This window comes from Spinacia oleracea, chromosome 1 (assembly GCF_020520425.1).
Source record: "Spinacia oleracea cultivar Varoflay chromosome 1, BTI_SOV_V1, whole genome shotgun sequence".
Taxonomy (NCBI): Eukaryota; Viridiplantae; Streptophyta; class Magnoliopsida; order Caryophyllales; family Amaranthaceae; genus Spinacia; species Spinacia oleracea.
The window spans coordinates 110,664,681-110,676,033 of NC_079487.1; the positions used below are offsets into that span (position 1 = coordinate 110,664,681).

The 11,353-nt window shown below is 35.8% G+C and overlaps 2 protein-coding genes across 6 annotated transcripts; one reads left to right on the forward strand and one right to left on the reverse strand.

The window, feature by feature from the left end:
* LOC110801676 (imidazoleglycerol-phosphate dehydratase 1, chloroplastic-like) lies at positions 1-8,229 on the forward strand. Of its 4 annotated transcripts, none has more exons than XM_056839588.1 (8): positions 1-367; positions 527-651; positions 750-854; positions 1,193-1,285; positions 3,158-3,232; positions 6,670-6,732; positions 7,238-7,347; positions 7,668-8,229. In XM_056839588.1, exons 1-8 carry the CDS (start codon positions 163-165, stop codon positions 7,693-7,695), a joined length of 804 nt encoding a protein of 267 aa, XP_056695566.1. In that variant the 5' UTR covers positions 1-162; the 3' UTR covers positions 7,696-8,229. The 4 variants fall into 4 exon arrangements, with proteins under 4 accessions (XP_056695566.1, XP_021862768.2, XP_021862767.2 ...); XM_022007076.2 differs by having other exon boundaries at positions 530-651; XM_022007075.2 differs by having other exon boundaries at positions 2-373; positions 530-651.
* A 312-nt stretch (positions 8,230-8,541) lies between these two features.
* Positions 8,542-10,917, reverse strand: LOC110801695 (photosystem II D1 precursor processing protein PSB27-H2, chloroplastic). Of its 2 annotated transcripts, none has more exons than XM_022007098.2 (4): positions 10,658-10,917; positions 9,922-9,998; positions 9,036-9,430; positions 8,542-8,889 (listed from the first exon to the last, which is right to left on the reverse strand). In XM_022007098.2, the coding sequence occupies exons 2-4, from the start codon at positions 9,995-9,997 to the stop codon at positions 8,752-8,754; spliced, it is 609 nt and encodes a 202-aa protein (XP_021862790.1). In that variant the 5' UTR covers position 9,998; positions 10,658-10,917; the 3' UTR covers positions 8,542-8,751. The 2 variants fall into 2 exon arrangements, with proteins under 2 accessions (XP_021862790.1, XP_021862789.1); XM_022007097.2 differs by having other exon boundaries at positions 9,922-10,065; positions 10,658-10,914.
* Between the last annotated feature and the right edge of the window lie 436 nt (positions 10,918-11,353).

Here is an 11,353-nt window from a genome sequence, read left to right on the forward strand (position 1 = left end):
ACCGGGTGTACTGTCTAATAAACTCTAAAAATTGCCCCGTAAAAGAACAAAGCATCATCGTACGTTGCTTTTTACGGAATATTCCATACTCCTTAATCAGCAATTATTAGTGCTTCAAGCCTCACTTAATCTCCGTCATACCACGGTGGTATCTCTCATTTCATGGCTCTCCGTACACCCGGTGGTTGTCACCTCCTGCCACCCCGAATTAGGGTTTCTCCTGCCACTCTCTCCCCTCCCCCTGCTCAATTACCCCTCTTTCACAAGCCAAATTCCAACAATCTCAAATTGTCGAACCCAATCATCGCAACTCCTCGTGCTTCAATGGCGAATGACAATAGCTCTCCTGCTTTTTCCGCCTCCCAAAGTACCGGTGATCACTTTCACTATTTACTTCCGCATTAATTTTCGTTTGTATACTGGAAATCACATCGTTTCATAGAACTTTGATTTCTACCCAAGTATCTTTAATTAATACACTTTTAATCAGGTTTCTGATTTCTGATTTTTTTGGGGTTTTGATTAGTAGCTCGAATCGGGGAGGTGAAGAGAGTAACTAAAGAGACAAATGTGTCTGTGAAGATAAACTTGGATGGTAAGGGGATTACAGATAGCAGCACTTCAGTCCCTTTCCTAGATCATATGTTGGATGTCAGTAATATCATATCCTATTTGATCATCATATTTGTTTTCTGTTTTCGGAACTCGATTGTGTTATTTATTTATTTATTATGGAATCGTGTGTGTAGCAATTAGCATCACATGGGCTATTTGATGTACATGTGAGAGCTACCGGTGATATTCATATCGATGATCATCACACTAATGAAGATGTTGCACTCGCCCTTGGAACGGTATGATCAGGAATTAGGTCTTTTGTGTATTATGAATATCAATTACATTCTTCAATAGAGCTGATTATAACTTTTCCTGTGTTGGGTACTGTATATTGGAGTGATGCAATCGTGTTTTTGTACAGCCAATAACACGTGTTTCTCTTTAATGGGTTCGGCATGAATTGATGATGATAATCTGAATTTATCAACCTAGTTTGTTGTTGTTATATTGCTGGCTTTTAAACAAAATTTTAGGAAAATTTTCAGATTGATTACCACCTTATAAAGTTCAGTTTTTTCGGATAAGGATCAGCTTGAATTTTTATTAAGTAGTATTTTGGGTTGTCCTTATGTAGGCTTTGCTGCAAGCTCTTGGTGATAGAAAGGGAATCAATAGATTCGGTGACTTCTCTGCTTCTCTGGATGAAGCTCTGATTCATGTCTCACTGGTATGTTTTTATATGTACTTGGAGTATCTTATACTGTTATGCACTTCCATGATCCATAAATGGGCTAGCTGAGTTATGAATGTAAGCAAGCTGAAGCTCATCAGTTTTGTTTGAACTATGGCCAATAGCTGACATTGGAGTGTTGGTTTCTAATTATGCTATACCAATGTCTCCCTCATTGAAAGATGAAGGGATAAAAAGGAGTTCTGCCTCCTGAATAATTTGTAGTCTATTAGTTATAAGTAGATAACCAACAATGTTAGTATAAAAAAGCATGAAATTTATATGCCCCCTCCCCCCGAACCAAAAAGCGTGAAGGCTTGAATGAACACAAGCAAGCCGAAAGATGTCGAGAGGGATATCAAATTTTCATTTCTGTTTGTTACATTCAAGGTCATATGCATTGTTACTATACCTGCAAAGAAACCATAGGCGGTGAAGATTGTATGCAGCGAAAGTTATGTCTTCTTTAGTGGCCACATTGAAAGCCACGTATTACAGAGGTTGGTTGAAGCTGATGTTACGGATCATCAGAACCAGTCTTGAAGTGAATTTAAAAAAGAAGGAAGAAGTAAGAAAACGAGAAGTCGTGAACATTTTTATTTAACTATATCATGAACAGATCTTCTCCGCACCACTCTGAGATTTTTCCATTCCCCTATGTTCTTGTGATCTCCTCAATGCTAGATCTTGAAAAAGACTATTGTTCATAGTTTTATACCAATGGCTATCCTAGACTGAGACTCTGATATGAATTATATCCAATGGCTTGGCATTTATTTGTGTGACGATGATTAAACTACCTATGGTCTGGGAAAAATGGAAAATGTGAAGGGGAGTATTGGTGGAATAAAAGAATTAAGGACAAAGGTATGTAGCTTGCCGCTCTGCAAAACGACAATGACCGTGAAGGATGAGAAGTTATAACCTTGGAGGTGATAGACGAGAACCGAGTCATTAGAAGGAATTGCCAAAGCTCTCGTTGGCTCTAAATAGGTAAAACAAAAAAATCATGGCATTTGTCTCATATGTTTAAGGGAAGTAGCATCAATGCTAAGGAAGAGTGCCCTTTCAGAGGAGTGAGGTAGGTTATAAAGTTAATGCTTGTGACCTTTATGAATAGACATGTTTTCAGAGGATTTGTCAATATTAGAGACCTTAAACCAAGTTTTGAGTTATATGACAGGAAGTGTTAGAATGACTCAGGTGTTTGAAACAATATGTGTGCTTGGCATGAAATAAGCATGTTCTGGATCATTGGAGTAAATCTGTGTTGTGGTTTCTGCTCGCATTGTTGCTGTCATTTTGCTTGTCTGAATTTGGGAACTGGAAGACTTAAAGAAGAAAAGTGAGTCAAGGATCTGATTCTCTCAACCTTTTTGGCTGGGAACAACAGCATGATGAGTCGCTGCTAGATTTTGTTGGACTTGTTTTGTGTTTCTATGACGCTTTGGTTTGTTGATTTTTTGAAATGTTGTTTGGTATTCAGTTACTTAAATTAATAACTACTGCATTTGACTTGCCCCGGATGTGCAAGGGGTTATTGATAGAATGATAGGTAAATTTATTTGTTAGAGCTGTCGGCTTTGCCACTCCATGCTACGTGTGCTTCTCTTCTTTTGTATCATGTTTGAGAAAAAAGGGACAGCATTCCTTGTAATATACTTATACTTAATGGTATAAAAAATATTCTTATTGGAGATTCATTTGTTTGACAGAAAAAGTCTATACCAATGAGTAATTTCTACGTTTAATAAGTCGATACAAATGAATACCATCTACATTATATTTTAATTGCAGCTTACTTCCTTGAGGCCCTGAGTTGCATCAATTTTATTATGTGAGCTTTTGAGACACATGTTTCTCATTCAGGATTTATCTGGAAGGCCCCACTTGAGCTGTGATCTACATATACCTACTGAGAGAGTTGGATCATATGATACCCAGGTTACTTCTGAATATCTATGACTTAATTATTCATGGATGAATAGTACATGGAGTTTTTGAAATTTATTTATAAAAGGCAGTAATTTATAGTGTCAAAAGTTTAATAGTTGTACATTATACTGTATTATAGAAGTATAGGCTGGGTTCATCCTATCTTTTCACATTGTTAGTAAGTAATTTTGCTTAGAGTTTCAACTCTGTTAAAACTTGCCTAATTCGTCTAATAGTAGTCCTCTGAGAAGCAATTAATCAATTGCAGTCATCTCTTATCTGAATATCTCTTTTATCTAATTCTGTAACAGCTTACTACCTCAATTTTGAATTTATATTTCTGAAGTGAACCTTTTTGCATGATGGCCTTGTGAATTTGTGATGTTCATTGTTGTAATTGATACATCTGCTGATTTGCTTGGGAAAATATGCTGCATATTTAACATACTCCGTATAGTTTTTGACTGATTAGTATTGGTGCATTTTAATTTTTGACAAAATTATTCCTGGGATAAATTGTATTTTACCACCTTAAAAATTCGAAAAGTTGTGTTTTACCACCTAAAAAACTAAAACTTGTATTTTACATTTTTAACACCTAAAAAAAATAAAACTTGTTTTTAACTACCTGAAAAAGGATAAAATAGCTGAAATTGTTATGTGAGGCCCACTAATTCAATTTTCCTCCAACTTTTTACAACCCTGTATGATTTTCTTTAACTCCTTCACCTTCCTCTCTTTACTACCATTGAACTTTGTCAATTTTGTGAATTAATGGGAGGAAAAATTAAGTGAATTCATGGAAGAGAAGAAAGCAGGGGAAGGGATGTTAAATACATGAAATCGTGGAAGAAGAGAAAATATCATAAACATTACCATTAATGTGGCTCCCCACATTAATGATTTCATCTACTTTTCATTTCCAGGTGGTAAAAAACAAGTTTTAGTTTATGAGGTGGTAAAAAATAGTTTTTCGATTTTTTAGGTGGTGAATAATAAATTGTCCTTCATGGGACAGATTTCAATGTTCATACAACTATGATATATGGGCTACTTAATATTGGGTTTACTACTAACATAATAGGGTCCTATGAAGTTGCAAACATTAAAGTATGGACAAAATCAAAGTGGCTCAAGGCCCGTATTGGGCTTGATGTTGGCCAGCCATAGGCCATAGCGGAGTTTATTAGGGTTTTTGGATTGGCTCATCAAGTCAATATAACATTATACTTCGTAATTGTTATATATACTTTATGGCCATACTCCCTCTGTTTTTTTTTGTTTTTTTTTATCTACCTACTTTCTAAAAGAGGTGTTTTTTGTTCTACCCACATCTACTTTATTCTATTTTTTGCAATCATTTTTTACCTTCTTACCCCTTTTCCTCATAATAATTACACATTTTCATCACCTCTCTCCTACTTTACCCACTATTATCCATTAAATTTATTATAGCTCTCTTCCCTTTTCACCTTTTTCTTACACCCGCTCACCAATCACCACACCTCGAAACAAGAGTCTCTAGTAAATGAGTACAATACGAAAACGGACGGAGTACGATAATTAATAACCACAAAACCTAAACACACAAAAAACGGGCGCCTACCATCTTCATCAAACAGAGAGTTGTAAACTTGCTCCTAGTAGCTGGCATGCTGAAAGCCTGAAATAGATCTTGGTACTATTGTAGGGATTTAGATGCTATTAACGGAACTAAAGGCATTGCACGCATCCGGTGTAAAATAAATTTATTGTACGTCGGAGTAACTTTTACATGGTTACCTTTATACTTCCTCCATTTTTTTATTATTGCACCATTTGGGTTGGGCACAAGATTTAAGAATGGGGGTTAAAAGGTGATAAATGACAAATATACCCATGTGATCTAAGTACAAATGTGATTTAACAAATGATGATAAGGATAGAAATGTCATTTTATGTGGATAAACTTACCAAAAAAGGAAATGGTGCAATTAATATGCAACTTCCGAAAAAGGAAAACGGTGCAATTATAAAAAAATGGAGGAAGTACATTATTAGTGATTTTGAAAGGGTAATTTTTATTAAAGAACAAAAATTTATCACAAAAAAATAGATAAATGTTACATTGGATCGGGGTAACTTTTAAGCATTTTGAGTTAAATTTACCTCTGCCTTACAATATTTATTGTACACTAGCCTTAAATTAGAATTTGTGTTAATGGAGTTGTAGAAAAACACTTACTTCTAATCGGAAGATCTCATGCATAAGTTGATGTGAATCGCATAGAAGTTAGATATATTTTTGATGCGTGATTCAATGCTACGAACACAAACCGATTACAGGGATTAACCCCAAGTGTGATTCCTCTACTCAGTTAACACAATCTTACGCACGTCTGCTAGAACAGAAGGGCAAGTTGGAAACTCTCCATCTCTTTTGCCAAGAAGGACCCAGTTTAGGATAATGTATTAGGGTTTATGATTTTAATGAATGATATATATAATTATCATTTGATCATCAAGTACACATAACAATTATAATAACTTGACGATCAAACCTAATTATCTCATATCCTCTTGTGTTGCTTGGTGTTGGCCGACCATTGGGGAGGACATTATGATAGTTAGGTTTGATCGTCAAGTTATTATAATTGTTATAAATACTTTATGACCATATGATTCCATTGTAGAAGACGTGCGTAAGAAGATCTTGATTCAAAGTTTCAGACTTGTGAGGACCTAGTAAAGTAATCACACTTGGGGTTCTATAGTGTATTAGGTCATTGTTCGTATCTTGAGAATCACACATCAAAACTTAAAAGGTATATCTAAATTCTAAATGATTCATGGTAATCCATGCATCAATCCCCTGTAGGGGTTTGACTGTTTGAGATACTGTCAACGGAATTGCAGAAAACACCTTTTTACATCTTATCCAAGATCTATGCATAAACTAATACTTCGTATCAATTATAAAAGAGTTAGATATATTCCTCTATTCAGTCAACAAATACAGATCAAAATCTCCTTACGCATGTGCCCTAGAACGGAAGGAGAAGTCGTAAACTCTCTATCTTTTGTGAGGAAAAGCGCCGGTTTGGGAGTAGTGTATTAGGGTTTATGATTTTGTTCAAGTTATGATTATAATGTACCGCTGTATGTATGAACTATAGACGCTGTTAGTGAAATTGTAGAGAACACTTTTCTTACATCTAAACCAAGAACAAAGCTACAAACAAGGACCAATTCTAGAGAAACAACCCTAAACATGATTGATAATCAGCCCAATGATAGTATAAGCTGCATAAAAAGAGCTATTTAAGATAAGATCTGAAGCGAATGATTTGTTTTTACCGTTACATATAAGAACACTATTCATTTGGCTAGCTTTCCGATATTTTTCTGCATTATTTGCAATTTGTAAATTAGTATGAAACATGTAACTCACAATGGGGTTTCTACAGCTCGTGGAGCACTTTTTCCAGTCATTGGTGAATACTTCTGGTATGACGCTTCACATCCGCCAGGTTTGCTCACTTTATATCTTACACTAGCAGCTAAAATTGGATAATGAATTCAGCATCATTGATGCATTCTGAAGCTTAATTCAGGGAATGGATTTAGTGCATTTTAAAGCGTAGTTTAGTGAATGAATTTAGTGCATTATGGTCACAGGTTGAGTCTTAGATGTATCCAACAAGATGATGACCATTATATTTGTTTTATTTGAGGTGTTGGATAGGTAATGGACATGGGTAATTGGGCAAGGCATGACATTTGCGAGTTAGGGTGACAAATTTAAGCCAATATGCTAATTAATTAACTGAAAAATAGAAAGCTTTAATGAATGAACTGAACTGAATAGTGAACGCTCCTTGTAAAATACTCCAGGTCAAAATCGTTTCACTTTCATCCTTTTTTTGAAAATTGAGAAAGATTATGTTATCCCTCCATAGACTATTTAGTTTTGAACTTCCCCTTTTATTGAAGAAAGCAAGGGTTATGTGTTTTTTTTTGTTTTGCTTGATGCAGCTTGCTGGTAAAAATTCTCACCACATTATCGAAGCAACTTTCAAGGCTTTTGCCAGGGCTCTCAGGCAGGCTACAGAATATGACCATCGTCGTGCAGGGACAGTGCCAAGGTTTGTAACTCTTACACAAAATAAACATATCCATTTTGAACTTGAGTCAGCCGTTTTGAACCTGTTTTTCTTCTTTTTTATGGTTGAGTAATATGTTATAGCGTCTTATCTTCACCAAAGACTGTGTTTTGGATATGCTCTTTATTTGTTGTAATATATGCACTTCTACTGAGGATGTTAATTTAAGCTTCTAACTCTCATCTATATGAATATGCTTTATCTGGAAATTGGCAGTCAGTTTCTTGAATATTCATTGATGTCTGGAACTTTGCCTCGTAGAAAATTTCTCAGATATCTAATTGTGGTTTTATGTTTGACAGTTCAAAGGGGGTCCTATCACGAGCTTGATGGCAAGTTCATCCTAGGAAGTGCGCCAAAATTCCAGTGCTTCTACGTCGACATGATGCCTCAACTTTCTAAGTATTCTGTCAAAGTGTTGGCAGCAGCAAGCCTGAATATTTTTTGGTGGTTCAGAGACTTCAGACAGATCATTATTCGCTTGAGTTTAAAGGTAGCCGCTAAGGATGCTACATATGGTTAATCATGGTTGTTGAAATGCAACGGTTATAATCAAGAATCATTTTAAGAGAATACTCTAGCGGATTATATTCATATGACCTCGGCAACTTCCTTTTAAAACACAGTACATTGTTGTAGTGTTGTATGCGCGTGGGTTTTATACTTGAAATCATTAACATGTCTGTAGAACAGCATCTGATTATTCTGCCCCGAGATTGGTATTCATGTGTATTTGATGTATGCAGCAAGCTGAGACCTTCTAAAATTTTCTATGTTTTGATATACAATTTGTACCATAGCCATTACAAAAACGGCTTTTAAGATTCTAATAACAGTTTGATGTACGGAGTATCCAAAGCTTCAGAGTGGTTTCCTGCTTATACACTCAGTTTGACTGAATTATTATGCTTGCTACGGTCTGTTTCCTCTCATATGGTTCATTTTACAAAAAGACCTCTATAATAGCTGCGTTGTTACTCTCCGCTCCCTGTCACCCAATTTCACGGTGGCATATCAGGGAAGACAGTAATAAGCTACTAAAATTAGCTTAATGTGAAGTTTTTTGGACATCATAAAATTAGTTTAATGTGACTCTTAAATTTAGATGGATGGAATTGATGTCAGCTACAACTAGAGGCATGGAAGCCTGAACCAGCTTAGCAGTAATTCCAGAGATTGAATATGCATCAGAAGTGGAATTACATCGCAAAACAACAGGATGCCTGTTAAAGTGTTAATTACGCAGTTACTATGTCTGAATCCACCCAAGAAATATGCAGTTTGGACTGGAAAATTCAGATTACAGCTGTTTTCGTAAAAACGTATTGCACACGAAGAACCTGGAACCAAGTCAACCAACTAACCTATACAGGCAGAGTTATCCAGCTACAAAAATTGTTCAACAATATCTAAATCGTGCAAGATTTCAGACTTGACTTGATCACTGAGTGAAGCTGATGGACCTGCCTTTGAATAAAAGCGAGCAAGGGATCTAAATACTTTCTCTAGCTCCGTGTAAGATTCCTGCAGGAACCAAAGTTAAACCTCTTAGAAGAAAGTCTGATGGTACTAGGATAACTAATCTTTAGCAGTATATGACAATGCAGTGTATCTATCAAAAGAAAAGTTAGGAGTTGATAATTGATGTTAAATTGTGGTGTTATGGTTACCTCTTTGGCTACAGCTTGCTGGCCGCTCCAGGTGTTTAAATAATCTCGAATAGATACCTTAGCGGCATCTGCATTTCGCCTGAATTTAGCCGCATCCTTTGGATCTTCCTTCAAGGAATCTCGAAGTGTCTTCAGAACCTCCCTGGCTGACCTGAGGTAGGCTTTTGGCAATACTTTGCCTGACTTTGTTTTTTCATTTGGATCAAACAATGACTTAATTGGTTCCAGTAAACCATCATCTCCTTTATCAACTTCTTTAGCCTTAACTGGTTCTGATATCATACCCTGCTGGAATGTCAGAATCGCCACCACTGAAGCAGCAGTACATAACTGTCTCCGGGTAATTTCACTTTCCTCAGGAAATAGCACCAATCGTTGTTCGGACTTGCACTCGTCTGTTATGTTAAAAAGAAACTGAAGCTGTAAGATGATACATGTAACAACAGTCTTATACAAGGTACTCCGTAGTTTCTAACAAAATCACCAGCAAACTGCAGGGAAATTTGTTTTCTTTAAAACACCAGCAAGTTTAGGTTGACAAAATGACCTATTTCTTTCTGAAATCCCCTCTTAAGAAAACCAAACTAACTTTAGTATCTTCTCTATTGCCTTTTTTTTATACTAATGCAGACAAAACAAAAATAATAATATGAACAGAATTAAGACTTGAATGATAATTGCCATTCTGCATTACTATGTTCCGTTTCTTGTTTCTGTGCAAACATGAGCTGCAGCACTTGCAGTACATGTAGTCATACACATACATTGTATGTCATCCTTTGACTTTGGCTTACAGAGATTGATATTATTTGATGCAGCAATACTCGGATTCCTCAAAAACTAACGGGTGAACAATGAGAAAATTGTCGGAAAAAAGTTATCTTACTGTGTTTGATGAGTTTTGCTACCACCTTGGACCTGCTAGTAGGCAGTCGCCCCTTCGGAAGGAGAGCTGTTCGCATGCTAGGTTGCACCGAGTCAGGGACGGGGTACAAAAATAAATAGTCGGTCAGGGACGGATAACAGCAATCTGAAAATTATCAAGTGAACTGAAGTAACCATTCATATTACAAAACTACTCCCTCCGTCCCGGAATACTCGACCCGGTTTGACCGGCACAAAGTTTAAGGAACTTGAATTGACTTATTTAATTTAATAGGTAGTAGTTGATAGTGGGGTATTATTTTAATGTAGTTAGTGGGAGGTGGGTTAAGAGGTGGGGTTGGGGGAGAGTAGGGTTGAATTTTTAATTATTTTTTGTATGGAGTAGGGGGTAGGTGGGTTAATAAGGATGGAGTGAGAAATAATATAATATTATTAGAATATTTCTATTTTTAGAAATAAGTCAAGTATTAAGGAACGACTCGATAAGGAAAATAGGTTAAGTATTCCGGGATGGAGGGAGTAGTTCTTAATTCAGATTGAAATTTTACTCCTAATAAACATAACTGAAAGTGACCAATCATGTAGTTTTAAGTTAGAAACCGCGAATATATGATACCGAGAAAAACGGGATTCATGGGGTGAACACAGGATGACAAGATTATAATACAGGAAGATGCATAAGTAGCAGAATCTATATGACAATGTATATAACATACCAAGTATAAATTTATAATTACCTCGAGCGAGAGCGAGCGCGAGCCTATTTCTTGATGCTCTTGAATCCAATTTCCATTTAGGTTATTACAAAAATAAGAAATGAGTAATTTCAATGACCAAATAAACTGGTTTTTTCTCTGTCAAAGAGGGAAGAACAAGCCTGTTTCTTCCTGCTAAACTGAGCTGGGGTTATCCAAATTCCACCACAAGTCCACAACCTCATCCCTTAAGGGCAATTCAGTCATTAGAAAGTACTACTCCGTAAATAAAAAACAAAAACAAAAAAACCAAGAGTGGGATTGTTTTGCATGTGTTACTTATCAATTTCAGAGTTGCCAGCCGAATCCTATTTTACCCACCACACTCTTGTGCTAACATTCAATAAGGACATTGAAAGAAAATATTCCCAATTTATTCGTCCCACTTTAACTGAAACAAGATTTTAGGAAAATAATTTCACTTTTTACAGAGTATTTTATTACTCTTCCCTTTTCTTTTTTTCTTTTTTTTGTTACGTATTCTTTATAAAGTGTTTCACAATGTTTATTACGTGGGAGAATATTTCCTTTTAAAAACTTACTATACCCCCATTTTTGTGCCAGCTTTTAATTTTAATTGGTCCAATTTTCTCAACTCATTAAATTTGCTTTCAATTTTTCAAGTATGTTAAGTTAGCAATCTGTGTGCTTTTCCATTATTGGTTCATTTTGATAAAT

Bases quoted from the DNA above. Each gene is read 5' to 3' on its own strand.
- LOC110801676 (XM_022007074.2), top strand. From the start codon at position 163: ATGGCTCTCCGTACACCCGGTGGTTGTCACCTCCTGCCACCCCGAATT. The intron at 855-1,192 runs GTATGATCAGGA...GTCCTTATGTAG, and splicing joins TTGCACTCGCCCTTGGAACG to GCTTTGCTGCAAGCTCTTGG. The intron at 7,348-7,667 runs GTTTGTAACTCT...TATGTTTGACAG, and splicing joins CGTGCAGGGACAGTGCCAAG to TTCAAAGGGGGTCCTATCAC.
- LOC110801695 (XM_022007098.2), bottom strand. From the start codon at position 9,997: ATGCGAACAGCTCTCCTTCCGAAGGGGCGACTGCCTACTAGCAGGTCC. The intron at 9,431-9,921 runs GTAAGATAACTT...TTAACATAACAG, and splicing joins AGCAAAACTCATCAAACACA to ACGAGTGCAAGTCCGAACAA. The intron at 8,890-9,035 runs GTAACCATAACA...TGGTTCCTGCAG, and splicing joins AGCAAGCTGTAGCCAAAGAG to GAATCTTACACGGAGCTAGA.